General features: G+C 48.4%; 1 protein-coding gene, 1 non-coding gene and 1 pseudogene across 2 annotated transcripts; 1 reads left to right on the top strand and 2 right to left on the bottom strand.

Moving 5' to 3' along the window:
* Window positions 1–4,587: 4,587 nt before the first annotated feature.
* Window positions 4,588–10,315, bottom strand: LOC134809512 (uncharacterized). Its single transcript, XM_063806475.1, has 2 exons — window positions 9,293–10,315; window positions 4,588–6,818 (listed from the first exon to the last, which is right to left on the bottom strand). The coding sequence occupies exon 2, from the start codon at window positions 6,260–6,262 to the stop codon at window positions 5,147–5,149; it is 1,116 nt and encodes a 371-aa protein (XP_063662545.1). The 5' UTR covers window positions 6,263–6,818; window positions 9,293–10,315; the 3' UTR covers window positions 4,588–5,146.
* Window positions 7,253–9,202, bottom strand: LOC107973023 (serine/threonine-protein phosphatase 4 regulatory subunit 2-like; annotated as a pseudogene).
* Window positions 10,316–18,251: 7,936 nt separating the features above from the next.
* LOC112208890 (U2 spliceosomal RNA) lies at window positions 18,252–18,438 on the top strand. Its single transcript, XR_002943437.1, has one exon. It is a non-coding gene; the product is annotated as a U2 spliceosomal RNA (small nuclear RNA).
* The last annotated feature ends 3,731 nt before the right edge of the window (window positions 18,439–22,169 follow it).

Below are 22,169 nucleotides of genomic sequence, written 5' to 3'. Positions count from 1 at the left end.
GATGTTCTAGTTTGAGGGTCTTGGATCTGCAAACCTGGAGAGGAGCTGATGTTCTAGTTTGAGGGTCGTGCAGCTGAAGACCCGGAGAGGAGCTGATGTTTTAGTTTGAGGGTCGTGCAGCTGCACACCTGGAGAGGAGCCGATGTTCTAGTATGAGGGTCTTGCAGCTGCAGACCTGGAGAGGAGCTGATGTTCTAGATTGAGGGTCGTGCAGCTGAAGACTCGGGGAGGAGCTGAGGTTCTAATTTGGGCGTCATGCAGCTGAAGACCCGGGGAGGAGCTGAGGTTCTAGATTGAGGGTCTTGCAGCTGCAGATCCAGAGAGGAGCTGATGTTCTAGTTTGAGGATCTTGTAGCTGGAGACCCGGAGAGGAGCTGATGTTCTAGTTTGAGGGTGGTGCAGCTGCAGACCTGGAGAGGAACTGATGTTCTCGTTTGAGGATCTTGGAGCTGCAGAGCCGGAGAGGAGCTGATGTTCTAGTTTGAGGGTCGTGCAGCTGGAGACCTGGAGAGGAGCTGATGTTCTAGTGTGAGGGTCGTGCAGCTGGAGACCTGGAGAGGAGCTGATGTTCTAGTGTGAGGGTCTTGCAGCTGCAGACCTGGGGAGGAGCTGATGTTCTAGTTTGAGGGTCTTGGAGCTGCAGACTTGGGGAGGAGATGATGTTTTTCGCGTTGAGGGTCTTTCAGTTGGAGACTCAGGGAGGAGCTGATGTTCTAGATTTAGAGTCACGGAACTGGAGACCTGGAGAGAAGATGATGTTCTAGATTGAGGGTCATGCAGCTGAAGACTCGGGCAGGAGCTGATGTTCTAGTTTGAGGGTCTTGCAGCTGCAGACCTGGAGAGGAGCTGATGTTCTAGTTTGAAGGTCTTGCAGCTGCAGACCTGGAGAGGAGCTGATGTTCTAGATTGAGGGTCATGCAGGTGAAGACTCAGGGAGGAGCTGATGTTCTAGTTTGAGGGTCCTGCAGCTGCAGACCTGGAGAGGAGCTGATGTTCTAGTTTGAGGGTCTTGCAGCTGCAGACCTGGAGAGGAGCTGATGTTCTAGTTTGAGGGTCTTGCAGCTGCACACCTGTAGAGGAGCTGATGTTCTAGATTGAGGGTCATGCAGGTGAAGACTCAGGGAGAAGCTGATGTTCTAGTTTGAGGGTCTTGGAGCTGCAAACCTGGAGAGGAGCTGATATTCTAGTTTGAGGGTCGTGCAGCTGAGGACCCGGAGAGGAGCTGATGTTCTAGTTTGAGGATCTTGCAGCTGCAGACCCGGAGAGGAGCTGATGTTTTAGTTTGAGGGTCGTGCAGCTGCACACCTGGAGAGGAGCCGATGTTCTAGTATGAGGGTCTTGCAGCTGCAGACCTGGAGAGGAGCTGATGTTCTAGATTGAGGGTCGTGCAGCTGAAGACTCGGGGAGGAGCTGAGGTTCTAATTTGGGCGTCATGCAGCTGAAGACCCGGGGAGGAGCTGAGGTTCTAGATTGAGGGTCTTGCAGCTGCAGATCCAGAGAGGAGCTGATGTTCTAGTTTGAGGATCTTGTAGCTGGAGACCTGGAGAGGAGCTGATGTTCTAGTGTGAGGGTCGTGCAGCTGGAGACCTGGAGAGGAGCTGATGTTCTAGTGTGAGGGTCTTGCAGCTGCAGACCTGGGGAGGAGCTGATGTTCTAGTTTGAGGGTCTTGCAGCTGCAGACTTGGGGAGGAGATGATGTTTTTCGCGTTGAGGGTCTTTCAGTTGGAGACTCAGGGAGGAGCTGATGTTCTAGATTTAGAGTCATGGAACTGGAGACCTGGAGAGAAGATGATGTTCTAGATTGAGGGTCATGCAGCTGCAGACCTGGAGAGGAGCTGATGTTCTAGTTTGAGGGTCTTGCAGCTGCAGACCTGGAGAGGAGCTGATGTTCTAGTTTGAAGGTCTTGCAGCTGCAGACCTGGAGAGGAGCTGATGTTCTAGATTGAGGGTCATGCAGGTGAAGACTCAGGGAGAAGCTGATGTTCTAGTTTGAGGGTCTTGGATCTGCAAACCTGGAGAGGAGCTGATGTTCTAGTTTGAGGGTCGTGCAGCTGAAGACCCGGGGTGGAGCTGATGTTCTAGATTGAGGGTCGTGCAGCTGCAGACCCGGAGAGGAGCTGATGTTCTAGTTTGAGGATCTTGCAGCTGCAGACCCGGAGAGGAGCTGATGTTTTAGTTTGAGGGTCGTGCAGCTGCACACCTGGAGAGGAGCCGATGTTCTAGTATGAGGGTCTTGCAGCTGCAGACCTGGAGAGGAGCTGATGTTCTAGATTGAGGGTCGTGCAGCTGAAGACTCGGGGAGGAGCTGAGGTTCTAATTTGGGCGTCATGCAGCTGAAGACCCGGGGAGGAGCTGAGGTTCTAGATTGAGGGTCTTGCAGCTGCAGATCCAGAGAGGAGCTGATGTTCTAGTTTGAGGATCTTGTAGCTGGAGACCCGGAGAGGAGCTGATGTTCTAGTTTGAGGGTGGTGCAGCTGCAGACCTGGAGAGGAACTGATGTTCTCGTTTGAGGATCTTGGAGCTGCAGAGCCGGAGAGGAGCTGATGTTCTAGTTTGAGGGTCGTGCAGCTGGAGACCTGGAGAGGAGCTGATGTTCTAGTTTGAGGGACGTGCAGCTGCAGACCTGGAGAGGAGCTGATGTTCTAGTGTGAGGGTCTTGCAGCTGCAGACCTGGGGAGGAGCTGATGTTCTAGTTTGAGGGTCTTGCAGCTGCAGACTTGGAGAGGAGATGATGTTTTTCGCGTTGAGGGTCTTTCAGTTGGAGACTCAGGGAGGAGCTGATGTTCTAGATTTAGAGTCACGGAACTGGAGACCTGGAGAGAAGATGATGTTCTAGATTGAGGGTCATGCAGCTGCAGACCTGGAGAGGAGCTGATGTTCTAGTTTGAGGGTCTTGCAGCTGCAGACCTGGAGAGGAGCTGATGTTCTAGTTTGAGGGTCTTGCAGCTGCACACCTGTAGAGGAGCTGATGTTCTAGATTGAGGGTCATGCAGGTGAAGACTCAGGGAGAAGCTGATGTTCTAGTTTGAGGGTCTTGGATCTGCAAACCTGGAGAGGAGCTGATGTTCTAGATTGAGGGTCGTGCAGCTGAAGACTCAGGAGGAGCTGAGGTTCTAGATTAAGGGTTGTGCAGCTGAAGACTCGGGGAGGAGCTGAGGTTCTAGTTTGAGAGTCATGCAGCTGAAGACTCGGGAGGAGCTGATGTTCTAGATTGAGGGCCCTACAGCTGCAGACCCGGAGAGTATCTGATGTTCGAGATTGAGGGTCGTGCAGCTGAAGACTCCGGGAGGAGCTGAGGTGGCAATTTGAGGGTCTTGCAGCTGCTGACTCGGGGAGGAGCTGATGTTCTAGTTTGAGGGCCCTACAGTTGGAAATCTGTACAGGAGCTGATGTTCTAGTTTGAGGGTCGTGCAGCTGAAGACTTGGGGAGGAGCTGATATTCTACTTTGAGGGCCCTGCAGCTGGAGGTGCAGACAGGAGCTGATGTTGTAGTTTGAGGGTCGTACAGCTGAAGGTTCAGGGAGGAGCTGCTCATGTATTTTTAGGGTCATGGAGCTGCAGATCCGGAGAGGAGCTGATGTTAAAGATTGAGGGTCATGCAGCTGAAGACTCTGGGAGGAGCTGACGTTCTAATTTGAGTTCCCTACAGGTGGACACCCAGAGAGGAGCTTATGTTCTAGATTGAGGGTCATGCAGCATAAGACTCGGGGAAGAGCTGAGGTTGTAGTTTGAGGGTCGTGCAGCTGGAGAATCAGACAGGAGCTGATGTTCTAGATTGAGTGTCGTGCAGCTGAAGACTCGGGGAGGAACTGATGTTGTTCACTTTGAGGGTCTTTCAGTTGGAGACTCAGGAAGGAGCTGATGTTCTAGATTTAGGGTCACGGAACTGGAGACCTGGAGGGAAGCTGATGTTGTAGTTTGAGGGTCTTGCAGCTGCAGAACTGGAGAGAAGCTGATGTAGTTTCAGGGCCTTGCAGCTGCAGACTCAGAGAGGAACTGATGTTCTAGATTGAGGGTCACGCAGCTGAAGACTTGGGGAGAAGCTGATGTTCTAACTTGAGGGTCGTGCAGCTGAGGACTCGGGGAGGAGCTGATGTTGACGGCTGTGCAGCTGGAGATCCGGCGGGGAGCTGATGTTCCAGTTTGCGGGCCGGGGAGCTGATGTTCCGGTTTGATGGCCGTGCACCTGGAGACCCAGGGAGGAACATCAAACTGGAACATCTGCTCCCCGCAGTGCCTCCAGCTGCATGGCTCCCAAACTGGAACATAGGTTCCCACCCAGGTCTCCAGCTGCACGGCCCTCAAACTGCAACATCGGCTACCCCCGAGTCTCCAGCTTCACGGCCCTCAAACTGGAACTTCAGCTCCCCACTGGGTATCCAGCTGCATGGCCCTCAAACTGGAACTTCAGCTCCCCACCGAGTATCCAGCTGCATGGCCCTCAAACTGGAACTTCAGCTCCCCACCGAGTATCCAGCTGCACAGCCCTCAGACTGGAACATCAGCTCCCCGCCGGGTCTCCACCTGCACGGCCCTCAAACTGGAATAGTTTGAACCCAGCGGGGAGCTGATATTCCAGTTTGAGGGCCGTGCAGCTGGAGACCCGGCAGGGAGCTGATGTTCCGGTTGTAGGGCTGTGCAGCTGGAGACCCGGGGGTGGAGCTGATGTTCCAGTTTGAGGGCCGTGCAGTTGATGACCCGGCAGGGAGCTGACGTTCAAGTTTGAGGTCTGTGCAGCTGGAGACCCGCGGGGGAGCTGATGTTCCAGTTTGATGGCCATGCAGCTGGAGACTCTGATGGGAGCTGATGTTGCAATTTGAGGGCCATGCAGCTGGAGACCTGGTGGGGAGGTGATGTTCCAGTTTGAGGGCCATGCAGCTGGTGACCTGGCAGGGAGCTGATGTTTCAGTTTGAGGCCCGTGCTCCTGGAGACCTGGCCGGGAGCTGATGTTCCAGTTTGAGGGCCGTGCATTTGGAGACCTGGGTGGGGAGCTGATGTTCCAGTTGAAGGCCATGCAGCTGTATACCTGGTGGGGAGCTAATGTTCCAGTTTGAGGGCCGTGCAGCTGGAGACCCGGCGGGGAGCTGATGTTCCAGTTTGAGGGCCGTGCATCTAGAGACCTGGGCGGGGAGCTGATGTTCCAGTTTAAGGCCATGCAGCTGTATACCCTGTGGGGAGTTGATGTTCCAGTTTGAGGGCCGTGCATCTGGAGACCCGGTGGGGAGCCAGTGTTGCAGGTTGAGGGCCGTGGAGCTGGAGACCCGGGGGGGAGCTGAAGTTCCAGGTTGACGCGGTGTAGCTGGAGACCCAGGGGGGAACTGATGTTGCAGTTTGAGGGCCGTGCAGCTGGAGACCCTGTGGGGAGCTGATGTTCCAGTTTGAGGGCCGTGCAGCTGGAGACCCTGCGGGGAGCTGATGTTCCTGTTTGAGAGCCGTGCAGCTGGAGATCTGGTGGGGAGCTGATGTTCCAGTGTGAGGGCCATGCAGCTGGAGACCTGGTGGGGAGCTGATGTTCCAGTTTGAGGGCCGTGCAACTGGAGACCCGGTGGGGAGCTGATGTTCCAGTTTGAGGGCCGTGCAGCTGGAGACCCTGCGGGGAGCTGATGTTCCAGGTTGAGGGCTGTGGAGCTGGAGACCCAGGTTCGGGGGAGCTAATGTTCCAGGTTGAGGGCCTTGCTGCTGGAGACCCAGCGGGGAGCTGATGTTGCAGTTTGAAGCGGTGCAGCTGGAGACCCGGGGGAACTGATGTTGCAGTTTGAAGCGGTGCAGCTGGAGACCCGGGGGGAACTGATGTTGCAATTTGAGGGCCGTGCAGCTGGAGACCCTGTGGGGAGCTGATGTTCCTGTTTGAGGGCCTGGGAGCTGATGTTCCAGTTTAAGGCCATGCAGCTGGAGACCCGGTGGGGAGCCGATGTTCCAGTTTGAGGGCCATGCATCTGGAGATCTGGTGGGGAGCTGATGTTCCAGTTTGAGGGCCGTGAAGCTGGAGACCCGGGGGGGAACTGATGTTGCAGTTTGAGGGCCGTGCATCTGGAGCCCTGGGGTGGAGCTGATATTCCAGTTTGAGGGCTGTGCAGCTGGAGACCTGGCAGGGAGCTGATGTTCCAGTTTGAGGGCCGTGCATCTGGAGACCCAGTGGGGCGCTGATGTTGCAGGTTGAGGGCTGTGCACCTGGAGCCCCGGGGTGGAGCTGATATTCCAGTTTGAGGGCCGTGCAGCTGGCGATCTGGTGGGGAGCTGATGTTCCAGTTTGAGGGCCATGCAGCTGGAGACCCGGCGGGGAGCTCATGTTCCAGTTTGCAGGCAGTGCAGCTGGAGACCCGGCGGGGAGCTGATGTTCCAGTTTGAGGTCCATGCAGCTGGAGATCTGGTGGGGAGCTGATGTTCCAGTTTCAGGGCTCTGCAGCTGGAGACCCATGGGGATCTGATGTTCCAGTTTGAGGGTGGTGCTGCTGGCGACCCAGGCGGGAGCTGATGTTCTAGTTTTAGGGCCCTGCAGCTGGAGACCCGGGGAGGAGCTGACGTTCCCGTTCGAGGGCTGTGCAGGTGGAGACCTGGGGAGGAGCTGATGTTGTTCTAATTTGAGTGTGGTGCAGCTGGAGATCCAGGGGTGAGATGGTCCTGCGGTTCAAATATGAGGGTCCCGGAGCTGGACTCTACGTGAGGAGCCAATGCTGCCTCTGATGTCTTAGGTTGTGGAGCTGGAAACTCGCGGAGGAGCTGGTATTGGTGTTTCTAGTTGAGGGTCGTGGTATTTCCAGGGTTTCACAAAGGCCAGATTTTATTTCAGTTACTCAGAAGAGAAAGAAAATGTCTTCTGAAAGAGGTGAATTCAATCATTACCAATAGAAAAAGTATCCACTGTATTCATCTCTTATACAAACAGAAAAATATAACATTTTCCCCCTTAGAATAATATATATATGTGTATATATATATATATATATATATATATATATATATATTAAGATTCCATTGTATGTAGCCGAACAATACAATCTGGAAACCAGCATGAAACCCTATTATTCACATGTTAAAATGTTGAAACTATGACCAAAATACGAAAACTGCTAGAGCTATCAGAAAGACAGAAGACAAAAAGCTTCTTGCATATGTATAAACTAAATGTGATAATCTCAAAAAACTGTTCAAAATTATAATTACTTTCCAGTTTAAAAACTGTAATCCTAAATTAAAAAAAAAAAATCTATATACAAACCACTGATTTGCCCAGACCAAAAAAAGAAAGAAAGAAAGAAAGAGAAATCAGCGGTAAGGTAAGCAGGACCCAGAGGAGCTGATATTCACAGTTCTTACATGGACAACTCTTTCAGGAATTATCCATAAAGTACTTTATTTTACAACCTGCTTTTCTTGTAAAACTAAAGGTGCACTTTTTTACATAAAAGTTTTATACAGTGTTAAAACCAGAACTGTGTGTAAAATACTGCATGTAAATGTTTCTAAATAGTCTTGTTCCAGTGGTTCATTGGTGACTTCTGTGGCTTCGTCATCATTATCCATGGATGATTCTGAAAGAATCTCTCCAGTTTTACTGGAATTGGATCCTACTAATTCTTCTGTTTCACGGCAGTCAGAAGAACCACTACTTTCAGGGCCTTCGTTTTCACTACCTTCAGAATGTAGTAAATCTTTCTCAGCTTGAGACACATCAGATTCCTCCATTTCATTATTTTCCTCAGAAGTCTCTTCATTCACAGTTGAGGCATCATCAGATTCTTTTTCTTGGTTTTTTCTTTCTGGGATCATTTCTCTTGATGTCATAAAAGACTCTAAAAATAAGCAAATGTTGTTGTACTTAAATTTTATATTCAAAATACCTCCACAGTTAAGTTTCGTGAATTCTGATGTTCTGTAGTTCAAATCACATCCCCTGAAATTCAGCAGCAACTGCATACAGGTGGGAGAAAAGCCCAGCGTCGGCATTACAAGGAGTTCCATGATGTACAGTTCTTTCACGAAAACAACGAATGCAAGAATTTGAGGATCTCATTACTCCTCCCTTTTACAGATGGTCTCTCAATCCCTTCTTCTTCCTCTTCATCTTCTTCATCCTCTTCTGAACGCGCTGCCGGGTACCACGGCTTTCTTTGTCTTTATCGTGAGATGAAGGTGATGCTTCTGTTTCTTCTACCATAACTGAAGAAATTTCTCTGCAAGTCGCTTGACTGGCTGTTTCTCCAACTTCGCCTTTTTTGTCAAACCTGAGTCTTTTTACCTCATGCCCCTCAGCTTCCACAGCATCTTCATCTGGATGTTTATTTTTCAAAGGGTTCACTGAGGAAACTTCTGATTCAGATGTCGAAGAGTCACTGTGAGTTTTCTCTTCATTTTGCTGCAAATTTGCCTCTTTGCTGTCTGTGCTCTCAGGCCACCCATTTGTTGTCATGGGGGCTGACAAAGAAACCTTTGGTCGATTAAGTGGCCTGGGTGTCCCAGGCCCATTTATATTAAACCTCTCAGTATAGCTTGGTGCATTTCCAGGAAACATAACACCATTCATTCGATTTAAACTATTGGAATTGTTTTTCTCTGAAGAAGGATAAACACAGCTAACAACCATCACGTTCTTTTCTACTCCTCTGAGAAATTTGTCTGTTCCTGTATAGTTTCTCCTTGGATCTGTTAACAATTCACATAATCGCTGAATAGTAAAAGGGATACGGTTAAATCCAGTGACCGTTTTCAGTATTCTTTCCTTTGTTTCATCAAAGGGAATATATTCGACATTAGGGTTGGGAGGACCTCTTGGCGCAGGAGCTGAAGTTCTGAAATCATCCATCACTTTCTCCAGTTTGAAAATAAAATAGCCTTTAAATTGGGACCACGGAATCTGTTTCTCCAGTCTTGGCTACATGACAAAGAAACTGATCCAGGACAGGACAGACTTTCTTTTTCCCCCTCTTCTCAAAATCTTCCAGCGCCTCCTGGAGCCTCTCGACGTCCATGGCTTCCCGGAGTCCCTCACAGCCTCCGCCTCCCTCCGCGGGTCTCTTGGGGACCGGAACGCCTCCCCCCACCCCCTGACATCCTCCCACTCCCTCGCACACCCTCCAGCACGCAGGCCAAGTGGGGTGGGGGGGAACGAAGGGAGCCAGGGGAAGCGTGTGAGAGAGTGAGACCGACAGAGTGAGCACCTCCCCAAGCCGCTACCACCAGCCCTCCAACATGGCGCCTGGCACGTCACCCTAAAAAGTTATTTCTTGGAGAAGCTATGGATGACAGAGATTAATCTGAGAGTTACTATTAATGGAGAAACTTAGAACTTACCATTTTTCCTGTGAGGTTTCGGTGCTGATACTTCTATTCTGTGAGTTCTGGCAATTGTGTCCGTTCACCCAGCCTGGTGATGCAGCAGGTGTCACAGAAGGACCCTGTCCCAGCTGGTCCTGCTCCACTGCTAGGATGGTGTGGCCTCTGATCTGTGACCGTGTCTTGAGGGGAGACCAGGCCCTTGATCACAAGCGTATCCATGGTGAGGTTCCGTGGATGGAAGCTCATGAATGTTCCTTCCTGATGTTCATCTGCCACCTTGCTATTGAATGCATCTTGTTTATAACTGTCTTCTACATATTGAATAGAAATAAAGCATTTGTACAGTATGGGTAAGATAAAGAATATTGACACATTGGACACAGAGGACCTGCACCAAGTTTAGGGAGTAGAATCTGAAGAGACATAACTTTGGATGCTCCCTGGAGGCCCTGCCTGAGTCCCAGTCCCTTCCCTTCTACGGAGGGAATCACTTCCTGCTTTCGTCTTTATTATTTGCACACTTTCCTTCATAGTATGTTTCTTTCACCGTGTGTGTACATCCCTAAAAGATATGCCATTTAGTTTTTGAACTTTCTGTTTTCTTTTTGAGGCAGGGTCTTGCTCTGTTGCCTCGGCTGTAGTTTTGAACTTTGACGTGAGGAAATTCTCCTGCGTGGCTGCTCCTAACACTGCATGGCTCTGAGCACCTGCTCTATGTCTATTTTTGTCCTCCATTCTCTCCCTGAGACCCACCCACACTGACATGGCTCATTTTCATTGCTGCATGGTCTCCCGTCGTCTGAGGGGAGCATGGGAAATGTCTTCATCTTCCCGTGGATGAGTGTTTGGCCAGGTTGGGGCCCTTAGGACTGTGTTTTGTTGGGAACGTTCTTGGGCATTTCTTTTGTACACAAGCGCAAGTTTCTTCTGGTCAGTAGCTTTCAAGTTTTAAAATTTCATCCCAGGTAAAAATGTAATTTTCCTCATAACCCACAACACACACTCTTTCATATACAAGCATAGCAGAAATATACTTCACAAGCGTTAGCAGTGCCTGGTGTTCCTGCTTCTCTCCATTCTCCCCAACGCTGGCATGGATTGGGTTGTGGGATTTTTGCCCGTCTGGTGGGTGTCACGTGATATCTCCCCGTTAGGCTGAGCCCCTCTTCATGTTTTCATTAGCCATTCCTCCACATTTCCTCTTCTGTGGAGGGCCGGTTCAGCTCTTTTGCCCAGTTTCTGTTAAGTTGTTTGAATTTTTGCCCTTTTCCTTTATTATTCCTATGATTATGTTTTTGAGACAGAGTCTCACTCTGTCACCCAGGCTGGAGTGCAGTGGCGCGATCTCAGCTCACTGCAACCTCCACCTTCTGGGTCAAGTGATTCTCCTGCCTCAGCCTCCTGAGTAGCTGGGATTACAGATGGGTGCCACCACACCCGACTAATTTTTGTATTTTTACTAGTGATGGGTTTTCACCATGTTGGCCAGGCTGGTCTGAAACTCCTGACCTCAGAATATTTTCCCTGGATATACTATTCTGGGATGAAAGTTTTTTTTCCTTCAGTTCTTTAAATATGCCATGCCCCTCTCTCCTGGCTTATAATGTTTCCACTGAAAAGTCTGCTCCAAGATATACGGGAGCTCCTTATATGTTATTTGTTTCTTTTCTCCTTCTGCCTTCAGAATTTTTTCTTCATCCTTGACTTTTGGGAGTTTGATTATTAAATGCCTTTGAGGTCGTCTCCTTTGGTTTAAATCTACTCGGTGGTCTACAATCTTCTTGCATTTGAATATTGATATAGTTCTCTAGGTTTGGGAAGCTGTTACTATCTCTTTGAACAGATTTTCTATGCTGATCTCTCTCTCTCTACCTCCTCTAATGCTTAGATTTGTTCTTTTGAGGCTATTTTCTAGATCTTGTAGGTGTGCTTCATTGTTTTTATTTTATTTCTCGCTTTATAGTTTTTTATTCTTTTTTCTTTTGTCTTCTCTGACTGTGTGTTTTCAAATAGCCTGTCTTCAACCTCACTAATTCTTTCTTCTGCTTGATCAGTTCTGCTGGTAAGAGATCTCATGCATTCTTCAGTATGTCAGTGATATTTTTCAGGTCGAGAATTTCTGCTCGATTTTTAAAAACTATTTCAATCTCTTTGTGAAATATATTTGATACGATTCTGAATTCCTTCTCTGTGTTGTCTTGAGTTTCCCTGAGCTTCCTCTAAACAGCCATTTTGAGCGTTTTCTCTGAAAGTTCACATGTCCATCACTCTGAGATTGGTCACTCCTGCCTCCTTTAGTTCATCTTGTGAGGTCATGTTTTCCTGGATGCTCTTGATGCTTGTGGATGTTGGTCAATGCCTGGGCATTAAAGAATTAGTTATTTATTGTAATCTCCACAGTCTGTGCTTGTGTGTACCCATCTGTCTTTGTTTGTTTCTTTTTTCTGAGACAGAGTCCCACTCTGCCACTCAGGCTGGAGTACAATGGCATGATGATGGCTCACTGCAGCCTCCGCCTCCTGGGCTCAAGCGATCCTCTCACCTCAGCCTCCCAAGTAGCTGGGACTACAGGCACATGCCACCATGTCCAGCTGATTTTTGTATTTTTTGTAGACACAGGGTCTCAATGTGCTGCTCAGGCTGGTCTTGATCTCATGGATTCAAGTGATCCTCCCTCCTCGGCTTCCCAAAGTGCTGGAATTATAGGCATGAGCCACCAAGTCTGAGCTGCTTCTTCTTGTTCTCTTCTTCCTCTTCTTCTTCTTCTTCTTCTTCTCCTTCCTCTTTCTTCCTCCTCCTCCTCCTCCTCCTTATTCTTATTCTTTTTTGACGGAGTTCCACTCTTGTTGCCCAGGCTGGAGTGCAGTGGTGCAATCTCAGCTCACTGCAACCTCCACCTCCTGGGTTCAAGTGGTTCTCCTGCTTCAGCCTCCTGAGTAGCTGGGATTACAGGCACCCACCACCACGCCTGGCTTATTTTGTATTTTTAGTAGAGATGGGGTTTCTCCATGTTGGTCAGGCTGGTCTCGAACTCCCGACTTCAGGTGATCCACCCACCTCAGCCTCCCAAAGTGCTGGGATTACAGGCATGAGCCACCGCACCCGGCCTCCCGTCCTTCTTGAGAAAGCTTTCCCAGTATTCAAAGGGAACTGAGGGTTGTGACCTAAGTCTTTTGTCACTGCAGTCACATCTGCATTAGAGGCACCTCAAGCCCAGTAACACTATGACTCTTGCAGACTCATAGAGGGACCACCTTGGTGGTCTTAAGTAAGATCTGGGAGAATTCCCTGGATTACCAGGCAGAGCCTCTTGTTCTTTTCCTTCACTTTACCCCAAACAAATGGAGTCTTTCTCTCCATGCTGAGCTGTCTGGCGTTAGGGGAGGGGCGACACAAGCACTCCTGTGGCCACCAGCACTGGGACTGTAGCAGGATGAGCTGCAGACAAAACCCCTCAGACACCGGGTTAAAGAAGGAAGAGGCTTTATTCGGCCGGGAGCGTCGGCAGACTTGCATCTCAAGAACGAAGCTCCTAGAAGAAAGAGTTCCTGGCCCTTTTAAGGGCTTACAACTCTAAGGGGTCCACGTGAAAGGGTCATGATAGATTGAGACCTATAGAGAGCACATCTGGTTAGAGTCGGGGGTTAATCTTTAACCTCAGGCCTGGTCATCAGTGCGCCGGCTGGTCTTGCCACTGACTTCATTCCTGTTGTTTTTCAGCTTTTACTTCCTCCTTCTCTTCAGAGACAGGAGACAGTAAGAGAAATGACCTCTCTCCTCAGGACCATGCTGGGTCAGACCTGAAGCCAGCCCAGCACTGGGTCTCTCCCACAGCTTGTGGCAACTATGGCTTCACTCCCACTGATGTTTCTTTAGGGCCCAAGTACTCTTTGGTGAGCAGGAGGTGAATGCAGCCAGGCTTGTCTTGTTCCTTTCAGGGTGGCAGGTTCCCTTCTGGCCCAGGGTGGGTCTAGAAATCGGGGTGAATCTCGAAATGCTTTCCGGGAGCTAGGGCCCAGAATTGGGAATTTTTGGAATCTACTTGGTGCTTGATTTTACTGTGGTTGTGCTGACCCCCGAGTTAAACACAGCGTCGTTTTCACTCTTCCCTCTCCTTTCCCCAAGCAGGAGTCTCTCCCCATGGCCGCTACCACCCCAGGCCCGTGGCAAGAACTGCTTGGTGACCGCTGATGTTTCTTCAAGCACCAGGGGCTCTTTAGTCAGCAGGTGGCAAATGCAGCCAGGCTTGTGTCTTTCTTTTCAGGGCGGCAGATTCCCTTCCAGCCCAGAGCAGGTGCAGAAATGCCATCCAGGAACTAAGGCTGGGAATCTGGGACTTCAGGAATCTGCTTGCTGCTTTATTTACTATGGCTGAGCTGGTACCTCCAGTGCAAGACAAAGTCCTCTTTACTCTTCTCTCCCTTTTTCTCAAGGAGAAGGAGCCTCTTTCTGTGGCCACCACAGCTGGAGGTGTGCTGGGTCACACTTAAAGCCAGTAAGGCTCTGAGTCTCCCCCAAGGCCTGTGGTGAGTGCTGCCTGCCTGGCTACTGCTGATATTTATTTAAGGCCCAAGGGCTATTTAGTCGGGAGGTGAAGAAGGCTGCCAGGACAGACCCTTTCCTTCCAGGCAGCAGGTTTCCTTCTGGCCCAGTATGTGCCTAGAAATGTTGTCCAGTAGCTGGGGCCTAGAACAGGGGAGCTTCAGGACTCTGCTTGGTGAGTTATTTTACTGTGGCTGAGCTGGTACCCAAGTGGCAAGACAAAGTCCTCTTTATCCTCCTCCCTCCTCTCATCCAGTAGAAGGAGGGAGTCTCTCCCAGTGCTGTGAGCTGCACAGCCTGGGGGTGGGTGAGGGTTGACACAAGCACTCCCCGGGCTGCCCCCGCTGGTGTCTCACTAGGTCATGTGCACCCCAAGTCCACTGGCTCCAGGGTATTTCCAGGAATTGCAGTCCCTGTGGCCTAGGCTGCCTTTCAAATTTATTTAGGATCCCAGAGCCCTTTAGCCAGCAGTGCGTGGCTTGCTAGAATTCAGGTTCACACCACTGAGATTGAGGATTTGTCTTTGCTAGGGCTGGTTTAAATGCTGGGTCTGTGAGTGCTGCCCTGTGTTGTTTTCCACTGTGACTGGGCAGCACCGAGTGGCAATGCAAAGTCCTATCATCACTGTGCTCTGTCTCCCCCAGCTCACGGATTCTCTCTCCCTGCTGTGCAAAATCCTATCATCACTGTGCTCTGCCTCTCCCAGCTCACGGATTCTCTCTCCCTGCCATGCAAAGTCCCATCATCACTGTGCTCTACCTCCCCCAGCTCACGGATTCTCTCTCCGTGCCATGCAAAGTCCTGTCATCACTGTGCTCTGTCTCCCCCAGCTCACAGATTCTCTCTCCGTGCCGTGCAAAGTCCCATCATCACTGTGCTCTACCTCCCCCAGCACACGGATTCTCTCTCCCTGCCGTGCAAAGTCCTATCATCACTGTGCTCTACCTCCCCCAGCTCACGGATTCTCTCTCCCTGCCGTGCAAAGTCCTGTCATCACTGTGCTCTGTCTCCCCCAGCTCACGGATTCTCTCTCCGTGCCGTGCAAAGTCCTGTCATCACTGTGCTCTGTCTCCCCCAGCTCACGGATTCTCTCTCCGTGCCGTGCAAAGTCCCATCATCACTGTGCTCTACCTCCCCCAGCTCACGGATTCTCTCTCCGTGCCGTGCAAAGTCCTATCATCACTGTGCTCTACCTCCCCCAGCTCACGGATTCTCTCTCCGTGCCGTGCAAAGTCCTGTCATCACTGTGCTCTACCTCCCCCAGCACACGGATTCTCTCTCCCTGCCGTGCAAAGTCCCATCATCACTGTGCTCTACCTCCCCCAGCTCACGGATTCTCTCTCCGTGCCGTGCAAAGTCCCGTCATCACTGTGCTCTGTCTCCCCCAGCTCACGGATTCTCTCTCCGTGCCGTGCAAAGTCCCATCATCACTGTGCTCTACCTCCCCCAGCTCACGGATTCTCTCTCCCTGCCGTGCAAAGTCCCATCATCACTGTGCTCTACCTCCCCCAGCTCACGGATTCTCTCTCCCTGCCGTGCAAAGTCCCATCATCACTGTGCTCTACCTCCCCCAGCACACGGATTCTCTCTCCCTGCCGTGCAAAGTCCCATCATCACTGTGCTCTACCTCCCCCAGCTCACGGATTCTCTCTCCGTGCCGTGCAAAGTCCCATCATCACTGTGCTCTACCTCCCCCAGCACACGGATTCTCTCTCCGTGCCGTGGGACTGCTGCCGTGGGGTAGGAGATGGGTGATGTTAGCATTTCAAGATCGTCTTTCCTGTCCTCTTCAGTGCTTTTCTTGAGATGATATGAAAACCAGATACTGCAGTTGTTCATCTGATTTTCGGTTCTTATGCAGGTGCTTTCTCATCTTGAGAGTTTTCGGTTTAGTGGTCCTGGGCAGGGGTGGGGTGGGGGTGGGTGGGGCCAGGGGTGGGGTGGGGTGGGGGGTGATTGCTGGAGGGCCCTACTTGAGCATCTTGCTCCACTTTCCTCTCACCACCTTTTCAACATTGTTGGGAAAGCCCTAGCCAATGTGATAAGATTAGAAAAAGAAAGAAAAGCTATAATGATCAGAAACAGTTAGAATTGGACCAGGAGCCGTGGCTCACGCCTGTAATCCCAGCACTTTGGGAGGCCAAGGTGGGGGGATCATTGAAGTCAGGAGTTTGAGACCAGCCTGGCCAACACGGTGAAACCCCGTCTCTACTAAAATTACAAAAATTAGCCAGGCTTGGTGGTGGGCACCTGTAATCCCAGCTACTCAGGAGGCTGAGGCAGCAGAATCACTGGAACACAGGAGGCAGAGGTTGCAGTGAGCCAAGATTGTGCCACTGCACTCCAGCCTGGGTGACAAAGGGAGACTCTGTCTCAATAATTAATTAATTAATTAATTAAACGCAGCCATGAAAAAGAATGGGTTCATGTCCTTTGCAGGGACATGGGTGAAGCTGGAACCCATCATTCTCAGCAAACTAACACAGGAGCAGAAAACCAAACACTGCGTGTTCTCACTCCTAAGTGGGAGTTGAACAATATGGACACAAGGAGGGGAACATCACACACTGGGGCCTGTCGGGGGTTGGGGGCAAGGGGAAGGAGAGCATTAGGACAAATACCTCGTGCATTCAGGGCTTAAAACCTTGATGATGGGTTGATAGGTGCAGCAAACCACCATGGCATGTGTATACCTATGTAACAAACCTGCACGCTCTGCACATGTGTCCCAGAACTTAAAGTAAAATTTTTTAAAAAAAGAAATAAGTACAATTATCTTTATTTGCAAAGTTTATGATTGCTCCTATATAATAGCCCAAGAAATTTACAAAAACTTCTAAAATGAATAAATGAATTTGTCAGGGTCACGGGATACAAGATTGCTATATTAAAATGATTTGTATTCTTGGTTGGGAGCCGTGGCTCATGCCTGTAATCCCAGAACTTTGGGAGACAGAGGCAGGAAGAATGCCTGAGCTCACAAGTTTAAGACCAGCCTGAACAATGTGGCAAAGCCCTGTCTCTACAAAAAAAAAAAAATAAATAAAATCATTTGTATTATGTAACGGCATCAAATAATTATTAAAAATTAATTTACAATAGTGCTAAAGAACATGGAATGCTTAGGAAAAAATTTAACAAAAGATGTTAAAATTTTTAATGCTGAAAACTACAAAATGTTGCTGAGAGAAATTAAAGATTTCAATTAATATACCACATTTCTGAATTGGCAAAAATATATCTCATGAATTGGAAGATTCAGTATGATCGTCTTAATCTGTTTGGGCTGCTACAGCAATATAGGTGGCTTAAACAGCAAACATTTATTTCTCATGTTCTGGAGGCTGGTAAGTGTAAGATTGAGGCAGCAGATTTGGTATCTGGTGAGGACTGGCTTTCCTGTTCATAGACAGCTGTCTTCTTATTGTGTCCTCACATGGCAGAGGGAGGGAGGCAGCTCCCTAGGGTCTCTGTTGTAAGGACACAAATCCCATTTATGTGGGATCTATCCTCATGGCCTTATCATCTCCCAAAGTCCCCTTGTCCAAATACCACCACACTAGGTATCAGGTTTCAACATGTAAATCTGGGAGGCGGGCAAAGACATTCAATCAGTAACAATTGTTAAGATGTCAAATTTTCCCAAATTGATCTATAGAGTTAACACAACTCCATACAAAATTCAAGGCTTTTTTACATAAATTGACAAAGTGATACTAAGAGTTATATGGAAATATGGAGGGCCTAGAGAAGCTTTTATTTTTTGAGATGGAGTCTTGCTTTGTCGCCCAGGCTGGAGTGCAGTGGCGTGATCCCAGCTCACTGCAACCTGTGCCTCCTGGGTTCAAGAGATTCTCCCACCTCAGCCTCCCCAGTAGCTGGGATAACAGGTGCCTGCCACCAGGCCTGGCTAATTTTTGTATTTTTAGTAGAAACAGGGTTTTGCCATGTTGGCCAGGCTGGTCTTGAACTCCTGACATCAGGTGATCCACCCACCTCAGCCTCCCAAAGTGCTGGGATTAAAGGCATGAGCCACTGCGCTTGGTTGCAATTTTTTATTTTATTTTATTTTGTATTGTTTGTTTATTTATTTATTTTTGAGATGGAGTCTTTCTCTGTTGCCCAGGCTGGAGTGCAGTGACATAATCCCAGCTCACAGGAACCTCCGCCTCCCAGGTTCAAATGATTCTCCTGCCTCAGCCTCCCGAGTAGCTGGAATTACAGGCGTCTGACACCACACTCAGGTAATTTTTGTATGTTTAGTAGAGATGGGGTTTTGCCACGTTGGCTAGGCTGGCCTTGAACTCCTGGCCTCAATTGATCTGCCTGCCTGAACCTCCCAAAGTGCTGAGATTACAGGTGTGAGCCACCGTGCCCGGCCAGAAACAGTTGTGTTTTTTGTTTGTTTTTTTTTCTTTTTTAAAGAAGAACAATTCTTTCTCAGCCTTTCGGCAAAGATTAAGTGTAGTCTATATTATTAGTTTAGTATTTGATATGTCCTCTATCTGAGGACAATATATTAAATGGGCGTTTAGAGCAAGAAAATAGAATAGGAGCTTGTTCTGTCCATTCCACTCATTAATCTGATGTTGCCGTATCTGGTGCCTGGAGAAGGAGATGGAGAAGTAGGAGCAGAAGGAGAAGGAAGGAAAGAAGAAGAAGAACAAAGCTAGAGGTATTACCTACCTGATTTCAAAGCTTATAAACTCTCAGCAACCAAGACAGTTTGGTACAGGCAAACAAATAGATGTATAGGCTGGGTGCGGTGGTTCACGCCTGTAATCCCAGCACTTCCGGAGGCCAAGACGGGTGGATCACCTGAGGTCAGGAGTTCAAGACCAGTCTGGCCAACATGGTAAAACAAAAATACAAAACAAAATACAAAAATTAGCTGGGCGTGGTGGCTCGCACCTGTAGTCCCAGCTATTCGGGAGGCTGAGACAGGAGGATCACTTGACCCTGGGAGGTGGAGGTTGCAGTGAACCAAGATTGCACCGCTGCACTCAAGCCTGGGCGAAAGAGCAAGACTCCATCTCAAAAATAAAAATAAAAATAAAAAAATAGATATATAGATTGACGTAACAGAGTCCAGGTACAAACCCATTCATATATGGCCAATCGATTTTTGACAAATGTGCCATGGCAATTCAATGGGGAAAGATAAGTTTTTGTAACAAATGGTGCTGGATCAACTGGATATCTATAGGGGCAAAAAAGTAAACATTGACCCTTACCCCATACCATCCACAAAAACTAATTCAAAAAGGCATAGACCTACATGTAAAATCTAAAATTATGAAATTTCCATTAAAAACACATAGGAGAAAATCTTTAGGGTAGGCAAAACTTTCTTAGGTAGAATACAAAAAAAAAGAAAAGGTTAGACTTCGGCCGGGTGCGGTGGCTCACGCCTGTAATCCCAGCACTTTGGGAGGCTGAGGTGGGCGGATCATGAGGTCAGATCGAGACCATCCTGGCTAACGCTGCAAAACCCCGTCTCCACTAAAAATACAAAAAATTAGCTGGGCGTGGTGGCAGGCGTCTGTAGTCCCATCTACTGAGGAGGCTGAGGCAGGAGAATGTCGTGAACCCAGGAGGCGGAGGTTGCAGTGAACCGAGATCACACCACTGCACTCCAGCCTGGGCGGCAGAGCGAGACTCTGTCTCAAACAAAAAAAAAAAGAAAGAAAGAAAGAAAAGGTTAGACTTCATCAAAATGAAAAACTTGCTTTTCAAAAGATACTATTTAAAAAACGAAAAGGCAAACCACAGATGGGAAGAAAATATTTGCAAATCATATATCTAATAATGTAGATCCAGAATAGGTAAAGATCTCTTATAACTCAATAATAAGACAAGCAAAATTTTTTAAATTTTTAAAATATTTGAATAAAGACTTAACAAAAGATGCACAAGTGGGCACTAAGTGCATGGAAGATATTCAACGTCGTTAGTGGTCAGGGAGATGCAAGTGAAGCCACAGCGAGATGCCGCTATGTGCTCGTTAAAAGGGCCAGAATTTAAGAGACAGACTATACTAAGTATTAGTGAGGATGTTGAGCCACTGGAATTTTGCATGCTGCTGATGGGAATATAAACTGTTCCTACTACTTTAGAATACAATTTGGTAGTTTCCTTAAAAGTTAAATAAATACCCAATATGTGACCAGCCATGCTATGTCTAGGGCTATCCGTGAGAAGCAAAAACTTGCATCCACACAAACGCTTGCGCTCAGAGGTTCATGGAAGCTTTATTTGCAATAGCTCAAAAGTGGGAACAATGAACTAATTTAGAAACAGAAAGTCATGAGGCGGGCAGGTCACTTAAGGTCAGGAGTTCAAGACCAGCCTGGCCAACATGGCAAAACCCCATCCCTACAAAAAATAAAAAAATGATCCGGGTGTGGTGGTGTGCACCTGTAATCTCAGCTACTCAGGAAGCTGAGGCGAGAGGATCGCTTGAATCCGGGAGGCGGAGGTTGCAGGGAGGCGGAGGTTGCAGTGAGCCGAGATTGCACCACTGCACTCCACCCTGGGTGACAGAGTGAGACTCAGTCAAAGAAAAGAAGAAAGAGAGAGAGAAGAGGAAGAAGAAAGAAGAAGACGAGGAGGAGGAGGAAGAGAGGAAGGGCGGGAGGGTGGGAGGGTGGGAGGGAGGGAGTGCAATACTGCATGTTCTCACTTATAAGTGAGAGCTAAACAGTGGGTACATATGGTCATACAGATGGAGTGGCAGACTCTGGAGACCCCAAAAGTTGAGAGGGTGGGAGGCTGGTGAGGGCTGGAAAACCACCTTTTGGGTAAAATGTTCATTATTCAGGTGATGGGAGCACTACAGCCCAGACGTCACCACTATGGAATGTGTGCACTAAGAAGCCTACACTTGTACCCTCTAAATATATATGTTTTAAAAAGTGGAAACAACCCAGATAGCTATCAGAATGTATTATAGCTATACAATAGACTACTACTTAGCTATGAAAATGAACTATTGGTTCCATTTATATAAAATTCTTGAAAATGCAAATTAATTGATAGTGACAGAAAATCGCTGGTTGCCTGGTGACAGGTAGTGGCACTGGAGGATGTGAGCAGTGGTGGAAGGGAGAGACGCCCAAGATGCACAAAGAAACTTTTGCAGGTGATGGACATGTGATAGTGGGGATGGGATGGTGTCACAGTGTGCACCCCTCTCGAATCCATCAAGTTATTTTAAATTGTGTAGTGCAGTGCACATCAATTATACCTCAATAAAATAGTAAAATTAAAAGTGTACATATACACCATAGCATCTTGCTTTGTTCACTTAATTACAGATCTTGACTGATTCATATCTAGATGAATAAATCTATTCTTTAAAAATACTGGATATTAGACATTCCATAGATATGTGGTATCTTTTTACAAATCATTCCCCTTTTAAAGAACGTCTAAGTAGGTTGAACTATTTTGCTACTGCATGTTATGTTTAACAGAGTACCTATGATTTGTGTGTGTGCGTGTGTATGTTTCTATCTATTTATTTATCTATCTTTGTGCACAAGTAGGGGGTTTTTCCATAGGACAAATACCTAGAAATAGAATTTCTTAGATCAAATGGCTTATGCATTTAGAATTTTGTTAGGTAACTTTTAGGTTGACCTCCAAAGATGTTGGACCAACTTATACTCCCATCAGCAACGTATGAATAGATTTCCGTTTCTTCCCCAGGCTCATCAATGCACTGTGTGGCCAAACAGAACAGAAGCTTGTTTTTCATTCACGCTACCTCCTCCTCTCGGAGCTGGCAGGAGTTCTTGTCCACATTGTTAAGCGGGGTCATTGACGACTGAACTTCCCACATTTTGTGACAGCAGCATCTAGAATATGCAGCACTCTCCATCATCATGAGAGAAAAAGAGATTGGAGAATCACCCAGAGCTCTTTATTGCCTCAGCCAAATAAGTGACATATGTCATGTCTCACAATTCATTGGCCAGAACTAGTCCCGTGGCCCTGTCTGACTGCAAGGGAGCTGGACACCGTGAAGGAGCAGGTGGAATATTGGATATTTAAATAGCACTGCTTTAGTACGGTGGTTAAGAGTAAAGTATTTGAAGTTATAAGGAGGTTGGTTCAAAAAATAATGACTTTGCGACAGGCGCGGTGGCTCACGCCTGTAATCCCAGCATTTTGGGAGACTGAGGCAGGCAGATCCCTTGAGGCCAGGAGTTCAAGACCAGCCTGGCCAACATGGTGAAACCCCGTCTCTACTATAAAAACCAAAAAAAATTAACCGGTTGTGGTGGCACATGCCTATAGTCCCAGCTACTCGGGAGGCTGAGTCAGGAGAATCGTTTGAACCTGGGAG

This window comes from Pan troglodytes, chromosome 2 (assembly GCF_028858775.2).
Source record: "Pan troglodytes isolate AG18354 chromosome 2, NHGRI_mPanTro3-v2.0_pri, whole genome shotgun sequence".
In the NCBI taxonomy this organism is placed as follows: Eukaryota; Metazoa; Chordata; class Mammalia; order Primates; family Hominidae; genus Pan; species Pan troglodytes.
The sequence above is the reverse complement of the archived record's forward strand: the minus strand, read 5'-3'. Positions and strand labels throughout refer to the sequence as shown.